Source organism: Coregonus clupeaformis, chromosome 7 (genome assembly GCF_020615455.1).
Source record: "Coregonus clupeaformis isolate EN_2021a chromosome 7, ASM2061545v1, whole genome shotgun sequence".
Lineage (NCBI taxonomy): Eukaryota > Metazoa > Chordata > Actinopteri > Salmoniformes > Salmonidae > Coregonus > Coregonus clupeaformis.
The window spans coordinates 29513963-29537443 of NC_059198.1; the positions used below are offsets into that span (position 1 = coordinate 29513963).

Genomic DNA, 23481 nt, shown 5'->3' on the forward strand with positions numbered 1-23481 from the left:
GCTTTGGATTGGGACGTGTGAATGGCGTTTCACTTCACCTGCTTCATTGGTGGGGGGAACTAACTCTTACAATACATAGGTATGATCTTTTGCGTTTATGAGCTATTGAGAGTCCCCTTACCATCTCTGCCTAGCAGCTTGTGCACTCTACTAAAAATACAAAATAATTGAAGTAACCAGCATTTCAATATAGCCTATTTTGACTTACAATCATCATGTACATGACATTGCCTACCAAACAAACCCCCTGCAACTAGACATGGACGTTTTGAAGACTTTGGTTGTCTTGCAAGTCGGAAATTGAGAAAGTATCAACAAGTTAAAGGATACTTCAGGATTTTGTCAAGTAAGTCATTCATCTACTTCCCCAGAGTCAGATGAACTTGTGGATACCATTTTTATGTCTCTGTAGGTAAAGGGCTTCATTGCCAAAATCCCGAAGTATTCCTTTAAGGTTGGTCGAAAAGTCTCCCTGCTATGCCAAACAGGACCTATCTTATAACGCCTTTCAGCCAGCTGGAATAGAGCAGTGGCGACCCGTCATTCAGGGCAGGTGGGGCAGAGCCCCACCTGTTTTGAGCCCCACCTGTTTAGCTCAAAAAAAATATATATATATATATGTCAGTTTGCAAACAATGTAAAAAAACAAAAATCATTGAGTTAATAAATCCGCATACAAACATGGTCTCTTTTTTGCTTTCTTGAGTAAGGCAGCTCCAAAATGCAGGTGTTTCAGCCTAGCACAGTGCTTTCTGTGGTGGTGGGGCAGCCAGCAGAAAATACGGAGCGTAGGGGTTGGTCATGTTCTCTAGTTGCGCCATTATTGGCTCAGTGTTCTGTCACTCATGGGGACACTACATCACAGCAAAATCAACGGGGAGAGCTCGGAAATTCAAGCTCCTTTGGTGCTGCCATAGAGTTACATTAGAAGTGCCCATCCAAGAAGGCTCAAGGTCATTGGCCACAGATAAAATTACGTCAAATCACGTCATTGGCAATTTTCGCATGTAAATCTTGGTGGGGCAAAACAAAAACAAAACATGCATGCCAGCAAAGCCACTACACAACACTAAACAATACATGAATTGCACTATAACGGTGACAAACGGTGCCGACAAACTGTTAGGGCCTACATAAAGCTGTCCCAACAGCAGAGTCCCAAACTGCAGTCCCAACACCTTACCACCGCTACACCTGGCTATCAGCGGAGTCTTGTCTGGCAGCGAAACAGTTCAATCAGCCTCATTTACTGCCTTTAAAAAACATAGCTGATATGGTTGACTTGCTTAAACAAATGTGATTTCTACTGACAATTGATATGTACAAACTATGGCACAAGGGGACGACGAGCGGATAAGAGGCAATCCATAGTTTTGATTAAGACATTCATGAGCGAGCTAGGACGGACGTAGTCAATAAGTATTTGTTCAGCACTTTTAAAATGTACGGCGACAGAATTCAGAACATGGGCCGTTCTTACAGTGTTCACCCTGTAGACCAACTCAGAACCGTAGGATAAATAAAGGGTCCTAAGCAGACAATGAAAGCTCTTACAATATTCGATGATGACTTTTCTCTAATATAGGCTATAGGCTAAATGTGCACCACCAAGTCAGAACAGTAGGCTAAGTTATGAGGTGAAAAGGGAACAAATTATTAGGGTGAGGCACATTGGCTACTAACAGCTTACTACACAACATACACTTAGTATTACTTTCTTAGCTACAGTACACGTATCTCCCTGCATATTACATCATTTATGCAGCAGCATACAAGACATTTTGGACTCACCTTGTCAACATCATACTTTCAAAATCTTAGCTAGCAAGCTAGCAGTCATCATCATGAATCAAGTTGACAACCTACTGGAAAATCCTTTTAAATCCTTGTCATATGAAGAGAAATTATAGATAAAACGTATCTGTGCTCATCGGCCATTGGACATGAACATTACACAACAAGTTGGAAATCGCAAATTCAACAATGAGTAGTTTGGAAGGAATCAGTGGCTAACTGCAAGCATTGCAAAACAATCACTAGCCTGCTATTCAGTGGAGTGGATGTGTGGTCCAAGTCTGGTTTTAAGGGTCTCTTTTCCAATTTTAAAAGGATAAACATTGGCCATGCTGTCAATCCAGCATGACTTCTGCCGTGTTCAAAACAACTGGAAACTCGGAACTGGGAAATCTCAGACTTCAGTGAGTTCAAGACAACTGGGAACTCTGAAAAAAACTAGCTACGACTGGAAAAATATGTTTTGAGCGGTCATCCAAGTCGGAATTCCAAGTCGGAACTCAAGCATCTTTCTAGAGCTCCGACCTGAAGATCACTAACATCATGATTCAACCTTGTTTTTTTCAGAGTTCCCAGTTGTCTTGAAAGTACCATAAATCCAGAGAATTGCAGACTTTGATGACAAAGTTTGATGACAAAATTTGCCGAAGAAGGACCAACTCGCCACCTTCCTGTTCAAGTGAGCACAGCACAACAAGGTGAGTTCAAAAATGTATTGTATGCTGCTGCATAAATGATATAATATGCCAGGGAGATATGTATACTGTAGCTAAGAAAGTAATACTAAGTGTATGTTGTGTAGTAAGCTGTTAGTAGCCCAGGTGCCCCACCCTAATAATTTGGTCCCTTTTTCCCTCATAACTTGGTGGTGCACATGTAGCCTATAGCCTGTTTTAGAGAAATGTCATCATCTAAATATTGTAAGAGCTTTCATTGTCTGCTTATATGCCCCCTTTATTTATCAGACGGTTCTGACTTGGTGTACAGGGAGAATATTGTATGAACGTCCGATGTTCTGAATTCTGTCATTGTACATTTCAAAAGTGCTGAACAAATACTTATATTGACTATGTACGTCCTAGCCCACTCATTAATGTCTTAATCGAAATTACGGATTGCCTCTTATCCGCTCGTCATCCCCTTACACTCCAAAATTAGGGGTTCAACAAGGGTTCTTCTAAGATCCTCAAAGTTCTTCGAAGAACCTTGGCACTGAAAATTGCCCCCGAAAAGTTATTCCAAGAACCCCATAGGAGGTGGGGTTCATCGAGGAACCACCTTAGTTGGTGGGGGTTCTTGCAGGAACCTAACTGTCCAACTGAAACATTTGGATTTGAATTTGAAAGGACAGCAGGTGCAGGCACTTAACTGAAAAATTTATAGATCTCCTCAATTTAAGGTAAGGTTTGATCTAAATTGATATGGTTTTATGATGATACCATCTAGCTTTTCATATTTGTGCAAATCTTTCTAAAACAGAAAATGGGGACACAATTCAATGGATATCAATCAACAAAGAGGTAAGAATATGTATGCTATAAGAATATTTTGAAGGCTAGCTGTATTGGGTGCAGATGACTGAACTGCTCACTTTTGTGTCTGTGTCTGCAGGTATACAGACGAGGAGGCATACAATGGTATGTTAATTGGTATTGGTATGTTATGCAGATCACATGTACCATCCTCCTCCCTTAACTCTTCAATGAAATTCCTATAGGCCTCTACATTATGGACAGGGTATGTGTATGAAAACCATTATCAAAACAGTTTTTTCATTCACATTTAACACAAAAACCAAGGTATGAATACTGTCGTGTGCATGTTTTGTTAATCATCTATATAATTACAATTGTTTTGATTCACAGACTTCACCCTCCCTACACCTCTGAATATAACAGGAAACCTGTTTGATCACCATGCAATGAAAAATAATTCTGGCTATGGATACGGAGAACATCAACACATTAACATCAACACGCCAGAGGATATACCCATTGGACAGGGCTCTGCTGGGAGTTTCCCTCATATTTTGAAGTGGTAGGCCACACAAGCTCACAGAAAGGGACTGCCGAGTACTGAAGCACGTAGCTCGTAAAATCATCTGTCCTTGGTTGCAACACTCACTACCGAGTTCCAAACGGCCTCTGGAAGCAACGTCAGCACAATAACTGTTCATCGGGAGCCTCATGAAATGGGTTTCCATGGCCGAGCAGCCACACACAAGACTAAGATCACCATACGCAATGCCAAGCGTTGGCTGGAGTGGTGTAAAGCTCGCCGCCATTGGACTCTGGAGCAGTGGAAACGCGTTTTCTGGAGTGATGAATCACGCTTCGACATCTGTCAGTCCGACAGACTAATCTGGGTTTGGCAGATGCCAGGAGAACGCTACCTGCCCCAATGCATAGTGCCAAATGTAAAGTTTGGTGGAGGAGGAATAATGGTCTGGGGTTGTTTTTCATGGTTCGGCCTAGGCCCCTTAGTTCCAGTGAAGGGAAATCTTAACGCTACAGCATACAATGATATTCTAGACGATTCAGTACTTCCAACTTTGTGGCAACAGTTTGGGGAAGGCCCTTTCCTGTTTCAGCATGAAAATGCCCCCTTGCACAAAGCGAGGTCCATACAGAAGTAGTTTGTCGGGGTCGGTGTGGAAGAACTTGACTGGCCTGCACAGAGTCCTGAACTCAACCCCATCAAACACCTTTGGGATTAATTGGAACGCCGAATGCGAGCCAGGCCTAATCGCCCCAAATCAGTGCCCAACCTCAATAATGCTCTTGTAGCTGAATGGAAGCAAGTCCCTGCAGCAGTGTTCCAACATCTAATGGAAAGCCTTCCCAGAAGAGTGGAGGCTGTTATAGCAGCAAAGAGGGGACCAACTCCATATTAATGCCCATGATTTTCGAATGAGATGTTCATCGAGCAGGTGTCCACATCCATCTAGTGTATTTAACTTTGATGCATACAGTACAGTAGATGGCGGTAAAGTACTTTTACTTGGCTAAACCTGCATCCTTAACAGATGAAGAATAATTTATTGACCAATCAGGAAATATCGGGTGTACTCCGCGCCTGCGCGTTTGAAATATGATAGTTTTGTTGATATGCTATGCTATGCTAGCTAGCTAGCGGAGTTTATTTTTGCATATTAGGTTACCATTAACTTTCCTCTCTTCACTGTCTCGCCACTATATCAAGAGAAAATAGAAAACGCTCTGCATGAAGGGCTGATGGAAAACGCAAGAGATTTGGTGAGCGCGATTATTGTGTTCTGTGTAAATATCTGGTGTAATCCAATTTCCCCCTTTCTTTGTTGTGGTTGTCAGACTGCAGCAGCTAGTTTAGCTCGCTAGGCAGTAGTAGTGCCAGCTAGTTAGTGTAGCTGCAGAAAATAAGACAGGCAGCTTTATTCCAGCATTGCCTGCCTTTCAATTGTTTTATAAAGCTAGCCGTTGTTGTTGGCAAGCTGTTGTGCTGCTTCTTCAACAACCCTCCAACCTTCTAGGGCAGCTTGTCCGCTTGTATAACGGTGCAAGATCTAGCAGCTACCGTTAACGTTACGTTAGCTGGCTAGCAAATAATTGCAAGAAGGCAGGCCCGTCATGTTAAATAGACCGCACTGCAGTGATTTTTGGTGCTGTATTGGGGTGTCTTGCCGACTTTAATTCCTGGGATATCAGGTCATGAGCCAGCGCGTGCAGCTGTCATTTCAATGTTGTGCTTTTGCAACAGAGGTTCTGAATAGAAAGGGGGCGGTACGCCACCGATGACATTAGCTATCTGTTTCTGCAGTGCAAAGCGTTTGGCATGTACTGTAGCTTGTCACAATATGTCGCAGTTTTGATCACTGAGAACATAGACTTATTTTAGTGTGAAAATTGTAGGTGAGCTACCACTAGATATGTGGTGGTGGGTGTTACGGTTATAATTGGTTAACATGTTGAGCTCTGAGCAATTCCCATGTTGGTTCAATGCAGCGCTATTAATAGATTAATTAATTGGTATGTAACTATTGAATTGACATGTTATACTTTCAAAGTCACCTTCATCCGAATTCTGGCCGTGTTGCATGGAAACATTGGACATATTAGCCTACATATTCTCTTGGACCTCTATATGTAAGCGTATCTAAAAAGGTTTATGGATGCAGTGATTGCTTTGCAGTTATCAGAAAAATGATCATCAGTAGGTTATCATGCAAAGCAACCACCTGTAGTGGCATGCGGGTAAATGAGACTGCATTGACTGCACTGTGCTAGCTCTAGCTGAAAACAATCCTCTCTCTCCTACAGGCTGAACGGACTGTTCGTTCAGAAAGGAAGAGGCGGGACTCATTTGGGATGTTTGATGGCTATGACAGCTGCAGTGAGGACTCCAGTAGTAGCTCCAGCTCCGAGGACAGTGATGAAGAGGTGCCCTCCCTCCCTGCTAGCCTGCCCATCATCAAGACCAACGGCCAGGTCTACACCTACCCCGATGGGAAGGCAGGAATGGGTCAGTAATACTGTGGCTGCCTCTGCCTATTGAACATAACCGCTGATGGTGTTATTACATGGTTGAACTGAGATTTTAGCATTCTATTATATGGCCATCTCTTCGACTGAACAGTTCTCACACCTCGGTGTGTGTCTGTGTGTGTGTGTGTGTGTTTCACTCTCATCAGCCACCTGTGAGATGTGTGGGATGGTGGGAGTGAGAGATGCTTTCTACTCCAAAACCAAGCGCTTCTGCAGTGTATCCTGCTCAAGGAGCTACTCATCCAACTCTAAAAAAGCCAGCATACTGGCCAGACTGCAGGTAACAGCTGACTGCACTAAGTCTACTTCTATTGTCCTTGTATGTTCCTCTATAACCACAATTTTCAACTTGAATTGACATTGAAAAGGTGTGAAAACAGGTTGTATTTATTTCATTTTAATTCCTTCCTCTGTGTATCATCCTATGTGTTCTAAAATTAGCTATATTTCCATTAACTGGTCCAGTGATTTTTTTGTTGTTGTTGACATTTAGAAAGTTCGTATAGAAAATAGATGCGACAATTGCCTGCTACAGTGCGTTTCCATTTAACTCTCTTGTCGATAAAAACAGCTGGACGTAAGGAAGTAAAATAAAAATAATTACGTGGTTAAAGTGTTTCCATTAACCATTTAGGCAAATTGCGCATTAATAAATTGCTGACAGCCTGGATGCCCTCCCACCTATGTGTTTCATGTCTCAGGTAGCCTACGAAAGCCAGCATGGATATACTGCAATAATTTACTAATATTTGCCATATTCTAATAATTCTCATGTTCCAACGTATTGCAACAGTCCGTGCCATAGTGAAACTTGCATCCAGCCAACCAGAAAAGCAAGGCGAAGCAGTTCAGGCATTCTAGAAAGTCAGGACAATCCTTGTCCTGCAAAGAAAACACTTTTTATAGTTGAACATTTTTATTTAGCAAGCAATAGGCATTTAAAATTAAATGTTGAGTGGATCTTTTTTGCTTGGGCTACGTAAGGATATCATGTGCCCCGGTTACCTTCAAAATTATTTGGCAATCATTTATTCGAAAAACACAGTTTCCATCATAATTTGTCACAATAAAGAAAGTTGGACAAAAGTAAAATCCATCCCAGTCGCACTGATAAAAATGTTGTTGATCTTTAGAAAATATATCCTATATCTGCCATTTCCATTACACACGTTGCAATGATTTATTTTGCAACATTTGTTGCATAAACCTGGGACAATGGTAAGCTGCCTTGCTTGTAAGATTCTTCTTCCATCTCTCTCAATATTTGTTATTTTATTATTATTTTCAAAGGGTAAACCACCAACGAAAAAGGCTAAAGTATTACAGAAGCAGCCTCTCATGGCAAAGTTGGCTGCCTATGCCCAGTACCAAGCTAACCAACAGAATCAAGTCAAGTCAAAAACCGGTAAGTTCCATGTAAAAGTCCATGGCACGTGAAAATGCATGTATTACCAATTACAAATGACAACCATTACAAATTACTACAGTATAGGTGCAATAGTCTTCAACGATGATTCTTCTAGGACTAGATTGAGATGATATCTTTCTCACTATAAATAAAGGGGCCAGTATAAAAAAAAAAATTTTAAAAAATAAATGTAATCACTAACTGTAAGTCGCTCTGGATAAGAGCGTCTGCTAAATGACTAAAATGTAATTGACTTTTGTTATCTCTCATGACGATACTTGTGGTGGTTGCAGTGATTCCTGTGAAAGGCTTTGATTGGGGACGCTACATAGGCACCGGCGACATTAACGGGGCACCTGTCGGCTGTTTCAAACATGTAAGCAACGCTCAGCTCACACACTCCAAAGGGTTGCTGATGAAAAGTGACAGTGTATGGAAGTTAGAACATGTAGACACAGCCAATATGGTATATCTTAACTGACATTATACTTTTAAAGTAGAGATCACACTCAGTAGATAAATGATGCAAGCATCTATGGTTGCCTCTCATGGTGAGTACTTATTAAGGGACTAATATTACAATAAATACGAAGTAATTGAATTTCAGCTTGGGCCTTTCTTATTTGTAATAAAGAAGTAGATTCTTCTAGATATTAGAATGTGTTGATTTGTAACCCTTTAAGACTTTTTATGCTCCAGTACAACGAAACTCAACAGAGCAAGTATGTTAGAATATACCTAATCTCTATTGACCCATCAAAGGTCATTTTTCACCACAATAGCTCTTCTGGATGTTTTGGAAATACGGTGTCATTCTGTCTCTGGGGGGAACTCTTGGGTGGCAGGTATCCTTGCGGTTAGAGCGTTGGGCCAGTAACCGAAAGGTCGCTGGTTCAAATACCCAAGCCGACAAGGTGAAAAATCTGTCTGTGTTCTTGAGCAAGGCACTTAAACCTAATTTGCTCAAGGGGCACCATACTACTATGGCTGACCCTGTTAAACACCACATTTTACTACACCTGTCTGGTGTATGTGACAATAAAACATATTTTGAGTTGTTTTTTACATTGTTGAAGCTGCACTAATTGTCAGGATAGGTGACCATGAAGAATATTAGCTTGCCATGATGAGTTTGGTTGTTGAAATTAATAGCAGTCCTTTTTGAGGGGACATATTTGTATTGTCATGATGTGATGATGTTATTCTCTATGTTCAGCGTGTGATCCCGAGTGTTGTCTTCTCTGCCTTAGGTTCCCATGGGAACTTCTTGGGGTGACCTTGCAGAAGGGGTGAGGGTAGAGGTGCCCAATACAGACAGCGGCCTTCCAATGAAGGTGTACTGGATAGCAGGAGTTATCAAATTAGCAGGTAACAAAGCAGCCCCAGAGAATCCTCTTCACTCTAAAATGCACCTGGTTGGATTCATAGATGACGGTGTAATATCTCTGCATTCATTGTTTTCATCAAACTCTGTTTACACATGGACATGTTACACTTAGATGTAGCCTACACACAATGCTTGGAAACATAGATATCTAATCCACAATAATCCTATAATTCATTTTTAAGGGTATTTCATGGGGGAAAAATAATCAGAAAATCACAAATAAGGTTGAGTGGTTTTCCTCATCTTAAAGCACCGCTGTGTTTCTCTTCGCAGGCTTTAAGGCACTACTACGGTACGAGGGGTTTGATGGTGACTCTGGCAGGGATTTCTGGTGTAACATCTGTGTCCCTGACATCCACCCGGTGGGCTGGTGTGCAGCAGGAGGAAAGCCCCTGGTTCCTCCCAAATGTAAGACTTAACAGAGGGAATCACTTAGAAAACACAGGCAGGAAATTTGTGGCCACAAGGCTACCAATTCAGTGCTCATCGATCAGTATGTATGAATTTGTGGCCATAAGGTAAATAATGATAATGCCTTTATTTTTAAAAGCACCTTTCATGCATTACACTCAAGGTTACCAAATCACTGCTCAGTATTCTTTAAACAAGGTACTGTATTTTGTTATGTATACGGCATGCATAGTCTGTTCTATGAAAGGTAATAAAAACAAATTATAGTACTGCACTTTGTTTTGCCAAGATAAGGATATATGCTGTGCTACAAGTGGTGGGGCAAGTGTTGAGTCATTTATCATTTCTGACCGGTTTGAGAGAATCATTTCTAATCTTTGCCAAACATTGTCTGACTGTTTCACTTTAGCCATTCAGCACAAGTGCACCAACTGGAAAGCGTTTCTCGTGAAATGCCTGACAGGAGCAAAGACTCTACCTATTGATTTCTCCACAAAGGTGAGCTACAACTGTACATCAGAAGACACCCCAACACCTCACTCATAGTACAAATATGCATCAAATATCAATGTGAGAAGAAGAATATGTTTGTATTATATCCACAAATGCAACACTAATGACCTTATGGCACTACCAGTACAAACATGCATTGCATGTATTATTGTATTGTACACTAGTGACATTCTATAATGCCTAACTGGATTGTCAAGTAACCTTGTAGAATCCTCACCTCCTCACTCTTCCCAAGGTTCAGCAGAGCATGCAGTTCCCTTTTAAGAAGCTGATGCGTGTGGAGGTGGTGGATAAGACTCACCTGTGCCGGACGCGGGTGGCCCTGGTAGAGCAGGTGATCGGAGGTCGGCTTCGGCTCGTCTACGAGGAGTGCGAGGACGGCTCGGATGACTTCTGGTGCCACATGTACAGCCCACTGATACACAGCATTGGCTGGTCCCGCGGCATCGGACACCGCTTCAAGAGATCTGGTCAGTGACATTTTGGGGAGGGCACGCGAGACTAGGCACTTGGGTCTTAAACATAAGGGTAAAGATTTATTTGGGGTTTAAGGACCCAGAAAAGCTCAACATGGGTGAAACACTTATAGGCACTTTAAGATTAGAGTTGTTTCTGTATGATTTATATTGAGTTGTAGGGTTTGATTGTTGTCCATTAATGACAGACATTTTTTCTTTATTTTGGTGTTACGAACGTTCATATTATTGTTTCAGATGTGTCAAAGAAACTTGATGGCCAAGTAGATGCCCCAGGACAGCTTTTTGCGAAGGTTAGTTCAAATAAATGTTTCAATCTGCCACTTGACTCAGTTGATTGAAGTATTTTTGTAGTCTTTGACATTTGTTTGACACGTGGCACAATCTCTCTTAGGTGATGGATGTTGACCAAAGTGGGGAGTGGTTTAAAGATGGCATGAAGCTGGAGGCTATTGACCCTCTGAATCTATCAGCTATTTGTGTTGCTACTGTCAGAAAGGTAAACCCTATAATCGTGATGAGAAATATGACTGACAGAGAAATCAGGGAAATAAAGACAAATAAACTTGCACATGTAACAGTTTGGACACATTCACGCTCCCTACCTTCTCTCTTTACAGGTCTTGGCGGATGGATACCTCATGATCGGAATTGATGGTTCCGAGGCGGCTGATGGCTCTGACTGGTTCTGCTATCACTCCACCTCTCCCTCTATCTTTCCTGCTGGATTCTGTGAAATCAACACAATTGAACTCACCCCTCCACGTGGTACACACTGAATTACATTACATTGTGTGGTAAAAGCATCATCACAATTGTCTATTTGAGTTTATTTGTAGTATCAAGAGAGTGCACACCACTGATTCTCACCTCACAGTGGCTATTTAAATTGGCCTGCCAGTTGCTGTTACTTGTAGCCTCAATAAGTAAGTCTCTTCTCCAGGGTACACAAAACTCCCATTCAGATGGTTTGACTACCTCAGGGAAACGGGTTCAGTGGCAGCTCCGGTGAAGCTCTTTAACAAGGTAACCTTGTGCAGCTTTTGGTCTGCTAGCTATTTTGCCTGTTAGGTCATTTTGGCTCTTTACTTTTATTCTCAGTCTGTTAGACTGAATTTGTTGTCTAAACCAACTACTTGCTTGTCTAAGTAACTCTTTACATTTTTCACCTGTTGGATTTAATCTATTTGAAGTTTGATTGTTTATGCAGTTTGCCTTTCTCAAATTGCTGGATTTCTCTCAGTAGTGTAGTCGTTTCAGGAAATTAGTCTGAATAAGGATGACCAAGCGCATCTGAGTGCAGTGAAGTTAAGAAAGACTAGTAGCCCACCAATGTACAATGTCGCTTGCTTGTAGTTGTAGTGTTATGAGAAATTCCCTGAGTCCACCAGCTGAATGTTCCTTTCTTTTTCTTGACTCTGAAGGAGGTTCCAAATCATGGGTTCCGCCCTGGCATGAAGCTGGAGGCTGTGGACCTGATGGAGCCCCGGCTGGTGTGTGTTGCCACAGTGACACGTATTGTACATAGACTGCTGCGCATCCATTTTGACGGCTGGGAGGACGAGTATGATCAGTGGGTGGACTGTGAATCACCTGACCTCTACCCTGTGGGCTGGTGTCAACTGACTGGCTACCAGCTACAGCCACCAGCTGTGCTAGGTGAGTTTTTTTATATTCTGTTTATTGGTATTTCTCAGCATTTATTAAAAAAGATAAAGATGGTCTGAACTCGCTCTAGTCTAGCACAAAACAACCTTTTGGAAAACTAAGTCCGATTTTTCATTAGCATCATCCCCCAAATGACATTTTACATTTGAGTCATTTAGCAGATGCTCTTATCCAGAGCGACTTACAGTTAGTGAGTGCATACATTTTTCATACTGGCCCCCCCCCGTGGGAATCGAACCCACAACCCTGGCGTTGCAAGCGCCATGCTCTACCAACTGAGCTACAGGAGACCTTGACTGTAATCTCTCAAATTACCAAAACTACCAATACAGGTAGAACTGCTTTGAAACAACTGCCAATAAACAAATGCAAAACAAAAACAACCAAGAGAGACAGTCAAAACATCAAACTTAATTCAACCAAAACACAAACAGAAACCTTCAGATAACCAAAACACTGCGACTTTAATGCAAACCTTTAATCTGAAACGAATTCTATTAATGTAGGAAAAATGAGCTAAAGCAGTGCATTTTTTGAATGAGGTGAGACGAGCTGTGCTGCACGAATGTATGAATGAATGAGTTGTTCTCTGGTTTGTGCTTTTTTTCAGCCTCTAGAGAGCTCCCTCCGAGTGTGACAAAACAGAAGAAGAAATCCCAGCAGTACAAAGGCCAAAAGAAAAGTGGGTCATCTGTCCCCTTGTTTCGCCCCGTGCCTCAGCCCCCTCCCCCTGCATCCTCTGCCTCTCGTTTCTGCCCCTGTGCCTACGCCTCCTCCACTGCACCCTCCCCTTTCCCTCTTTCTCTCTCTATTTAAGGGCAAAGCTGCACTCGCCACAGCTTTTCACGGTTCTTGCTCTGCGGGCATCTCTATTCACACCAAAACAGAGCATTGAAACCAAGTCAGAAACCTCCTACAACGGATGGATTTTCATACCAGTGTGAAGCTGTTATTAAAGGATGAGACCTCAGGCTAAAGACAAATCTTCAATGACTGCAATAAAATACAAATTATTTGATTATGTAGGCGCATAGTGTAGATCTTTTTATAGTGTGCTTGGTTTTTGTGTTCATTCAGTCTACATCAAGCTTTTCCTGAATACCTTAAATTTCTAAGACATTTTTACCTAGATTTGAATATTGAAATTGTACCTTATTAATGATTTAATAACACATAAGTAACTGAAGAAGGACTGAGCACGCCCCCATTCTCATCGATGGGGCTGTAGTAGAGCAGGTTGAGAGCTTCAAGTTCCTTGGTGTCCACATCACCAACAAACTATCATCGTCCAAACACACCAAGACAGTCGTGAAGAGGGCACGACAAAGCCTATTCCCCCTCAGGAGACTGACAAGATTTGGCATGGGTCCTCAGATCCTCAAAAAGTTATACAGCTGCACCATCGAGAGCATCCTGACTGGTTGCATCACTGCCTGGTATGGCAACTGCTCGGCCTCCGACCTTAAGGCACTACAGAGGGTAGTGCATACGGCCCAGTACATCACTGGGGCCAAGCTTCCTGCCATTCAGGACCTCTATACCAGGCGGTGTCAGAGGAAGGCCCTAAAAAGACTCCAGCCACCCTAGTCATAGACTGTTCTCACTGCTACCACACGGCAAGCGGTACCGGAGCGCCAAGTCTAGGTCCAAAAGGCTTCTTAACAGCTTCTACCCCCAAGCCATAAGACTCCTGAACAGCTAATCAAATGGCTACCCGGACTATTTGCGTTGTTATTTTACTGCTTTTATTTTTTACTTATCTATTGTTTACTTAACACTATTTTTCTTAAAACTGCATTGTTGGTTAAGGGTTTGTAAGTAAGCATTTCACTGTAAGGTCTACACCTGTTGTATTCGGCGCATGTGACAAATAACATTTGATTTGAAGTAGTCACACGTCAAAAAGAGCAAAGGCATAAGAAACAAGAGAAGGCAACAGCAGAGCTGATTAATCATTTTACCTTTGTCTGGGTTTTTAGAGAGGAAGTTCCCCATTGGTAAGAGGCCAGTAAGTTTGTCGGGGGTGGCATTGAGTGGAGTGCCCCAGAGGAACCTATCTGGAGACGAGAACATGACCCCGCCAGACTACCCATCTCCACCCACGCCAGCATCTGCCTCAGGGACTGAACAGCCTCCCTCGGCAGCCCAGGAACTCAGCCCCAATGGAAAGCCAGGTAACCTAAACCACCCCGCCAACTGAACTCAAATTAGAAACCCATGTTAAGCCTGGTAGTTGGGTAGGGATGTCCTCTACTGAAACATAATGGTGTAGTAGTCCAAGTACTCTACCCCATCTCAGCATCAACCATATTGAACAAGGCAACCTATTTTCTCTTTTATCTCCTGAGTTTTATAATGAATCTCTCCTACTTCTCTACTGTCCCTCTTTCCCTTCCCAAGGGGTGACGCTGCAGCTGAAGGAGGAGGTTCAGGAGGCGGACGAGTTCACCTTCCCGCAGGGCACAGCCTCCGACCTGGAGAGCAACGGCTCCGGTGGCAGCTACTACATCAAGCAGGAGCCCTGAGCCTCCATGGGGCACTGCTGCACCCACCCACCAACAGAGGGCCAACCTGGGGGCAAGAAGGAGCCAGTCCACTCCTTCTCCCTCCACAGCACCAGAGACCATGGGCCCTGTGTGACATCCCCACAACATTAACATGGAAGGTCACCAGGGGTCACCAAGCTGTGCCCATAGAGAGACTCGGGACAGAGTGGCTCAAAGACTAGTTCCAAACAGACAGCGCAAATGGGGAGAGGAGCGTAGAAAAGAAAAAGAGAGGTGCGTGAACGACAATAACATTACGTTTCATTTCAGTGTTTTGTACTTCAACAAAAACGTTTTTGTACGATTTTCAAATCCGAGATCTTTTTGTGCATCTCTCGTATTCGTTACTTTGAGGTAGGGTAATGTTTCGATGGATAAACTGTGTGATGTTTGTGAGTATATATAATCAGATTTTCCAAAAAAAAACAGGGTGTATGTATGTAGGTATTGAATAGACTAAACCTTACTGGTATAAAACAATCACTCAGATATAAAATAGAAACACCACCAATCAGCTTCATACCAGTTCCACACATTCAACTAAGATTTGAGCAGCCTTACACATTCTCTGAATCTTGCGTTCCATTTGTGTGATAGCCAATCATGACCGACAGCTATCACTGGGACATTACCAAGGAGAATGTGGTAGAGTTCCCAAATCTCTAGTTGACCCTTTTCTCACACTATATTTACCATGCCTTATTTAAAGTATGTTTACAAATATTACTCCTCTTGGCCAGCTGATTGCAGGCACATTTTTGTCAAATCTAAAAAATTATACTCTATGAAAAACAGGTCATCCACCATGGTAATATTGAGTTCTATCACAGTTTACTACACAATGATATGCAAACCTTGACTCTTGTGTCAAATAATACTGAGATCTATCTGAAATGTTCTATATCTAATGTATAGCAGTATTCTACATTAATTATGTCATAATTCAGAGCGATACTATAAATAGAGTAGAGTAGATATTCAAGCCACTGAAATAGTTGGGCTGTTGTTCACTATCATCACTTCACTACCATCAACAACATGAGAACCATTTATCTAAATAGAGAATTTACTGCCTTTGTAAAAGAAAATCTTCAAAATCATGCTATGTTTGCTCTACCTCTTTTAGAACTTTAATGTAATCTCCTGTTGCAAGGTAGTCAGATTCTGATCAAACCACACGTAAAGTTGATTTTCATGACAATTTAAATCACTTTGACAGCTGTGTGCATATTTCCTAGTAAGTGATTGGTAGGCCTGGGCTAAATTGTCACACTCACCGACTCATGATCATACAATTTATTCATAGGCCATCCTTTCAATGGGAGATATTAAATGAATGTCAATATTGATTTATAAAACAAAATATATCACATTAAATGTGTATTTATGAACAAAGCATACAGTATATAACAGCCAATTTACAAACATGATATGGTGATTTATTTTGTGCCATATGAGAAATTAAAGAGGGATTAATAATCTACATACTATATACTATATAAAATAGTGACTGCACTCCATTGTCTCACTTTATATACCAGTAAGGTTGACAATTTACTCTCAGGAAATCTTAGCGTATTGTATTATAGGCTTCTTCGTCGTTATGGTTATTGAGAAAGGTGTTGTCATTGGCTGTTGGCATGCTGAAATTAGGCTTCGGAGATTGATGTGGTCAACAGTATTAACAAAATGTGTTAGTCCAAGATCAGTCTTAAAGTAAATGTCACTTGGTAAACCATCTCACTAATGTAGACCTATCTGATTGTGATACAAGGTCCCATTTTAAGTGGATTTGTCATATATTCTGTCGCTCTAGAGGTAGGATTACCCGTCTGTATGTCACTGTTTGATAATGTGTAGGTGTTTGTTTTGAACTTTTTAAATTTTTTTTGCAAAAGTGTTCAGTTAAATGTTAGCTCTGTCGATTGTCTTACTGTTGTTACTGTATGTTTCAATGTCTGGTACTGAGTGAAACTCAAACTAGTATTACAGTCTCAATTCAAATTGACATTTTACGCGTTGGCTGGTGTAAACCAGCTCAGGTGACCATGGTGATGTCAAAGATTGCCAAAGGTCACTGTCAAGCAATAACGTCTTATCACAGTACTCTCCTAACGTTACATTTCACCCTAAATCTCATAATAATGAACAAGGTTTGACATGCACACAATAGCTAAATATATGGTAAAGAGGCGTATGTTTTGCAAATACCCCTCAATTTCACCCTACATTAGGTTTGGGAGACGCAGTGAGATCATAAGCTTTTAGCTGTACTTTCACTCAAACTTCAGACTGTGCATCAAAGACCGAATGGTGGAAATATACATTACATTATGTTAATAATTTATATGGCATGACTGTTTTGAGACGACAAACCTTGTTTCCGTCGTCCTTGTAACACAAATGTTAGACATGAGAATTCATGGTATTTGAATGAAGAAAAAAAGAAACACACAAATGGACTCAATATAGGGCTACACTATTCTGATCATGACGTTAATTGATTTCAAATGCATTATTTCATCAATATTATAATCAATATAAAAGAAACAAGACTAGAGGGTGTGTTTGTTAAAACCAAAATATGTGCATGCAGCAGTGTGAACATCATGTCCTCTTGGGCTTAATTGGTTGGTCTTGGTTTATGTATAACTGTTGGTCTTTGCACTAACACGGGTCTGTGTGTATGTGAGCTTGTTGTTTCTAATGTGAAACCCCTTCATCATAGTCTTTGTATTCTGGTGCTATAATATATATATATATATATATATATATATATATATATATATATATATATATATATATATATATATGATAAAGTCATAACCTTTTGTTAAGAATGAAATGATTTTCAAAAACTGTGACCATGGTGAAGAAATTCAGTTCTCTTCTCGTATTCTCGTATTTTGGATACAACTAAAATGAAAGATTTGTATTGAATTAACTGTCAAAACATTTTCTTTGCATGGCACTTGTGGGATAAATAGGGATTTTTAGCGTTTTCTGTACGTTTTTTCTTCGTCCAAGTATATCGTTTTTGTTCCTTGGTTTCCATGGTAAATGTGCTGTGAACATGAAGTTTACTAAGCTACAGTATATCAAATACAAAAGAAAAAAAATATGTATTTGAAGAAAGATGTTTACTTTCATTTAACATTTTTAATGAATCTTGCAATTTTGCAGCATGTTTGTGGAAAAGCATTAATGTAAAATAAATTATTCATTTTACTTTTTTTACACTGCATAAAAGTACAGTATTGAAAAGCCAGTGCCCATTGTTTCGTTGACTACACCATTAAAGGGATACTTCAGGATTTTGGCAATGATCTTGCCTTTATCTACTTCCCCAGAGTCAGATGAACTCCTGGATACCATTTTTGTGTCTCTGTGTCCAGTATGAAGGAAGTTAGAGGTAGTTTTGTGAGTTAATGCTAACTAGCATTAGCGCTATGACTGGAAGTCTGGGTATCTGCTAGCATGCTATGACGAAGTCTATGGGTATCTGCTAGCATGCTATGACGAAGTCTATGGGTATCTGCTAGCATGCTATGTCTGGATGTAATTTACATTTTAGTCATTTAGCAGACGCTCTTATCCAGAGCAACTTAGTGAGTGCATACATTTTCATACTGGCCCCCCATGGGAAACGAACCCACAACCCTGGTGTTGCAAGCGCCATGCTCTACCAACTGAGCTACAGGGGACATCATGATGAAGTCTATGGGTATCTGCTAGCAGTTACTCAGACGGTCATTGCGCTAAAGTTTGAGCCAATGCTAACTTCCTTCATCCTGGACAACTTTTTATCCATGAGTTCGGACACTGGGAAAGTAGATAAACGGCCTCTGCCAAAATGTAAAGTTGTTCACAATTAACCACGTTCTCTGGATTGCTAGTGCCCTCAAATGCAACTCTAGACCAGTTCCACTGCCCCCCCATTATTCCCCTCTAATCACACTGATTTAGACCTGGGATACCAGGTGGGTGCAATTATCAGGTAGAACAAAACTAGCAGGCTCCAGACCTCACACGGTAAGAGTTGAATACCCCTGATAGTGACAGTTACTAAGTTGCACCAATATAGCAGGCATATAGGGCAACGTCCTGCTTTGACAACTGGTGTATTGTCAGGTAAAACAGCAAGAACGTTGCAATTGACAATACCTACCCTTTTCAAACACAAATATTTGTGATGTTGCCCAAACAGGCCTAAGTTAATTTCTACCAAAACCTCCCATCAGGCATGCCCCACAATGGAAAGCACCAGTGGCAGTCAAAACTGCTCCTACACTGTGGTGGAATTGGGTTGACAGAATTAGGAATTCACCCCACGTCACAGGCGAGTACTCTGCAAAACTGTAGAGGGCACCCTGAAAGGGTAACACCTTAAATGGCATGTACATAACATCTAGCAAATAGGTCTTTAATGAAATATTTAGTCATTTTCCACAGCATGCCTTGCCATTTGTTGTGAATATAATGAAGCCCCTGCACTGAACAGAAGCCAGAGGACACTACCAATTTTTCTATCAAACATGTTAACATGTCCCAGTCCCCTACACAAATCCCCAGCACAGTTTCAAAAGTAAACTAGGCGAGCCTCACGTATTCTAATTCATGATTATTTTTATTGACATGATTATTTTTAAGTGCTTGAAAGTCACAAGGTACATGAACAAATTCCAGATCAACAGCATTCAGAATGGGTTTGATGGGGTGTGAGGAAAAACCCTTTCCAGTTCCATTTTATTTACTCATACAGGAATTCATGTTGGCAGCTCTTGTACTCGACAATCTCCTCTGGCTTGAACCACAGGGCGATCTCCTTGTTGGCACTATCGAGGGAGTCACTGCCGTGGATGATGTTCCTGTAACGGCAAAAGGCTACAAATCAGAAACTGCATCATGCGGATAATGGCCTTAGGTTTATTGGAACTACAGCAGAGTACATTATATTTCTCTATACATGCCAGTTTGCTTGTAGAAAATTCATTACAGCTTGAATAGTTCATCAGATTGCTGTCCAATGGTGTATACACATTGTCAGGTTGCACCTCCACTCACGTTGGTTGAGCACTTCCTACTGTCCATATCAGATTCTGTATAAAACAAGTGTCAGTGGACATATACCTGCCAAGCGTGATGCAGAAATCTCCGCGGATGCTGCCGGGCATGGAGTCTGCAGGGTTGGTCTCTCCCAGCATCAATCTGCCGTTCTTCACAACGTTCAGGCCTTCCCAGATCTGAAAGCAAGGGAGGATAAAATAATTGATAATTGAGAGTGGAACGCTTCATATCACAAGCACTGCTCAAGAGAACCTGAAGTATAGTGTCCAGGGTGGCATTAACAGTGAGCCACTATGCATCTAGCAATGAGCCAGCATTTTGAAAGGGGCTGTGCCCATGGGGATGATAGTTACCATGGCAACAACTGGACCAGAGTGCATGAAGGAGCAAAGGCCGCCATAGAAGGGCATGGCCTTCAGGTCAATGTAGTGCTGCTTGACGAGGTCCTCAGACGCCTGCAATCACAAAAACTCAGTTCAATGCCTCAAAATGAATATTATGCAGTTAAATGCCGTTGAACCCTACTAGAAGCGCCTCTGAACAGATTGTTATTCACATACCTGGATCATCTTCATGGCCACAAGCCTGAAGCCCCTCTGCTCAAAGCGCTTAATGATATCTCCCACAAGCCCCCTCTGGACACCATCAGGCTTGATGGCAATGAAGGTACGTTCGGTGTTAGACATGGTGCTGCAACACAGGAGGATAGATCTTGAGTGACTGAAAATGGCAGTGGGCCGTCAGTGAAATGCACATTAATGGAAAAACAGCCTAGTTTGTAGTCTTGGAGATCCAAATCCCCCTTCAAAATGAAATTGTTGAATTAGCTGGACTAAGCCAGGCCACTCTGCACAACACATCAGCTCAACCTTTGACCAATGTACTGCCAGTTGACAGCTCTTCAATGTCACCTAGACTGCTATGGAGTGAACAGATGTACTGTGGCTAGTGGGAAAGTGGGCAAGGACAGTACAATTCTATTCTTATCACCCATCCTTCGGAAAGTATTCCCACATGCCCATTCCATGCCTATGGTGTATTTAGTATGAACAATTTGCTTTCGTTGCCAATGCTCAACTCATGTTTCATACATGGGCAAAGTACAGTTCACTACACTGAACTGCAACCAGATGCTGCAGCAGTGTTAAACTGTCTGCTGCAAACGTAATTTCATTGGACTTTTTAAACTAGTAATATTTAAAAACCTACACCGACTTAACAGCATTTAAAAAAACTAAACGACAGTCATCTAATCAAATCACAACCACACCGGAACCAGACGAATTGTGCACAGATTCGCAAGCTTGGCAATACATTAGTTAGCATTTTTACATCGCGATGGACCGATTGTTAAATTCTCCCACCGTTTGAATGACAAACCACGAAAAGTAGCTAGTTAACTGGCTACGTCCCGATTTAATACAGATCCGAGTGTTCGACGGCATTAATATAACTTTCAAATTCGAGCTAAGGACGTTAACGCCATGAACTTGAGCACATCCCATTGTTGAAAGCAAGCGGCCATATTTGGGACAGATCAGGTGCCACATGGCCCGGCTTTCCACGGTCGTTAATCGAAATACATTTCAAGTAGATTAAAGTCAAGTACTTGCCACCTACAACTGAGCTTATAGTAACACGAAAGGGCCAAATAATAGGCTTACGTTAACCCGCAAGGCTCAACTAGTTAGCCATGTGAATCAGCAGATGTCACCCCGCAAGCCAGTCACGTCCGGGAAACTGAAGTGCACAGCCCCGGTGTTACCGCGTTACATTTTCAGTCAACTAACTCAACGTTAAGCATGCTATAACTACTCCAAGTCATTGATTTACTATTAGGATGGGACTTAACTTTAAAAAAGAGTCACTCAATGCATGTCAATTAACTAGCTAACGTTAGTTAGGTATAAACGGGCGAAACACCACGCCGTTACGTGGCATGCTAACTAGCTAGTCAATGCGAAAGGCAAAACACTAGCGATACTGATCCACCAACTTCCTAAAAACATGAAATTAATATAACGACAATGATAGACGCGTAAAACACAATGCTATGATTTAATGCAAAATGAAGGGAGTTGTAACACCACCATTCAAGCAGCATACCTTCAAAGTTACGATGTTGAGACTGACAGAAGACCCGGAAGAGAACCGTTAAGGACAGAAAAACAATCAGTACGGATGAGATGATGATGAGAGCTTGTTTATAAAGGCTGCCCAGTGAATGGGTGGGGCTTGGATGAGGTCGAGAATTGATTGACATGTTGCCTGCGTTTTAATCACCCATGTTCTTTTGTGTATTCTAGCGCCACACAACAGTTAATGGTGATATCGACATGTGCTGTCAAATATTCGAGTCTAGACAATGGGAAGTGCAAATTATATAGCATACAACACCAAAGGTTGATATCAGCAGACTAACCGAAATGGTATCTGTTGCAAAGGGTGGGTGGGTTTTCAAATGGGTGTGCATGTTTGTTTGTTTTTTTATCAAAGAAATAGACGTAGGTGTAAATATATATCAGAGCCTCACATTTTACAAACACACTTTGAAACAATTTTCCTTTACATATTTTGGATGAAGTCTGCTTGTGGTGACCGATTTTTATTTTTTATGAGGCAGAATTGATTTGACTGGAATAGTGTCTAGTCTGGTATCTGTTGTTGTCATTTAAGCAATAATGCCTGAGAACCCGATAATTATTGTGTGACAACTCACGACAAGGCTGTTCTGAGGCAAAGGCACGATTTTTAAGAGGCAGAATTGATTTGACTGGAATAGTGTGTAACGCTTAGTGGTCTAGTCTGGTAAATGTTGTTTTCATTGTTGATTTTGTATATGAGATGTATATTTTTTATATATTTTTTTTTTGAAAGGCAAGATAAGTCTTACCATCTGCCAAATTCAGAAATAGTGAGTAATTGGGTAAAGGTGACAAGGCTTTGTTTTTCTGATTTTTTTTATAGAGATGTATATTTTTTATATTAAACATTTACATTTACATTTTAGTCATTTAGCAGACGCTCTTATCCAGAGCGACTTACAGGAGCAATTAGGGTTAAGTGCCTTGCTCAAGGGCACATCGACAGATTTTTCACCTAGTCGGCTCGGAGATTAGAACCAGCTACCTTTCGGTTACTGGCACTACGCTCTTAACCACTAAGCTACCTGCCGCCCCGGCGGCAAGATAAGTCTAGTCTTACCAAGATAAGTCTTACCATCTGCCAAATTCAGAAATAGTGAGTAATTGGGTAAAGGTGACAAGGTGACATTATGCATAGAGGGCTTTCTGATGACATTCCGGGGTCAGAGGTCAAAGGTTATATAACTTTTTGATAAATAATGTAGGCTAATTAATGAGAGTTTGAGAAAGGTGATATGTAAAATCTCAGAGAGAGATGCAGGAGGCTGATCCAGAGTCAGACGGATCATCTCAGTCAGAGGAGACTGAAGCAGAGAGAGAGATGCAGGAGGCTGATCAGGACTTAGCCGGCCCATCTGACACATAGGAGCCACAGCAGACTTCTCATTACAACCTGTCCTTGGCCAGGAGAAGCTCCTCCTCAGAACTTGAATTCTTAGGGGAGGAGATGACTGAGAAGTAGGTAGCTCTTTGTCTTCCCCATACTTACCTCCTATTCTCTATACTGTATGTTCTGCAACTGACAAAAGAACCAATCAGAGGGTGTA

General features: G+C 41.5%; 2 protein-coding genes across 3 annotated transcripts; one reads left to right on the top strand and one right to left on the bottom strand.

The window, feature by feature from the left end:
- The first annotated feature begins 4683 nt into the window (after positions 1-4683).
- LOC121569644 (MBT domain-containing protein 1-like) lies at positions 4684-17959 on the top strand. 2 transcript variants are annotated; one of them, XM_041880778.2, is made up of 17 exons: positions 4685-5048; positions 6090-6291; positions 6461-6594; positions 7605-7719; positions 8016-8098; positions 8973-9090; positions 9383-9517; positions 9930-10018; positions 10269-10503; positions 10747-10802; positions 10904-11008; positions 11130-11277; positions 11453-11535; positions 11934-12168; positions 12788-12859; positions 14157-14351; positions 14578-17959. In XM_041880778.2, exons 1-17 carry the CDS (start codon positions 5028-5030, stop codon positions 14700-14702), a joined length of 2151 nt encoding a protein of 716 aa, XP_041736712.1. In that variant the 5' UTR covers positions 4685-5027; the 3' UTR covers positions 14703-17959. The 2 variants fall into 2 exon arrangements, with proteins under 2 accessions (XP_041736713.1, XP_041736712.1); XM_041880779.2 differs by lacking the exon at positions 12788-12859 and having other exon boundaries at positions 4684-5048.
- A 1372-nt stretch (positions 17960-19331) lies between these two features.
- On the bottom strand, positions 19332-22003 carry LOC121569643 (nucleoside diphosphate kinase A). Its single transcript, XM_041880777.1, has 5 exons — positions 21897-22003; positions 20351-20480; positions 20144-20245; positions 19854-19966; positions 19332-19591 (listed from the first exon to the last, which is right to left on the bottom strand). The coding sequence occupies exons 2-5, from the start codon at positions 20474-20476 to the stop codon at positions 19474-19476; spliced, it is 459 nt and encodes a 152-aa protein (XP_041736711.1). The 5' UTR covers positions 20477-20480; positions 21897-22003; the 3' UTR covers positions 19332-19473.
- Between the last annotated feature and the right edge of the window lie 1478 nt (positions 22004-23481).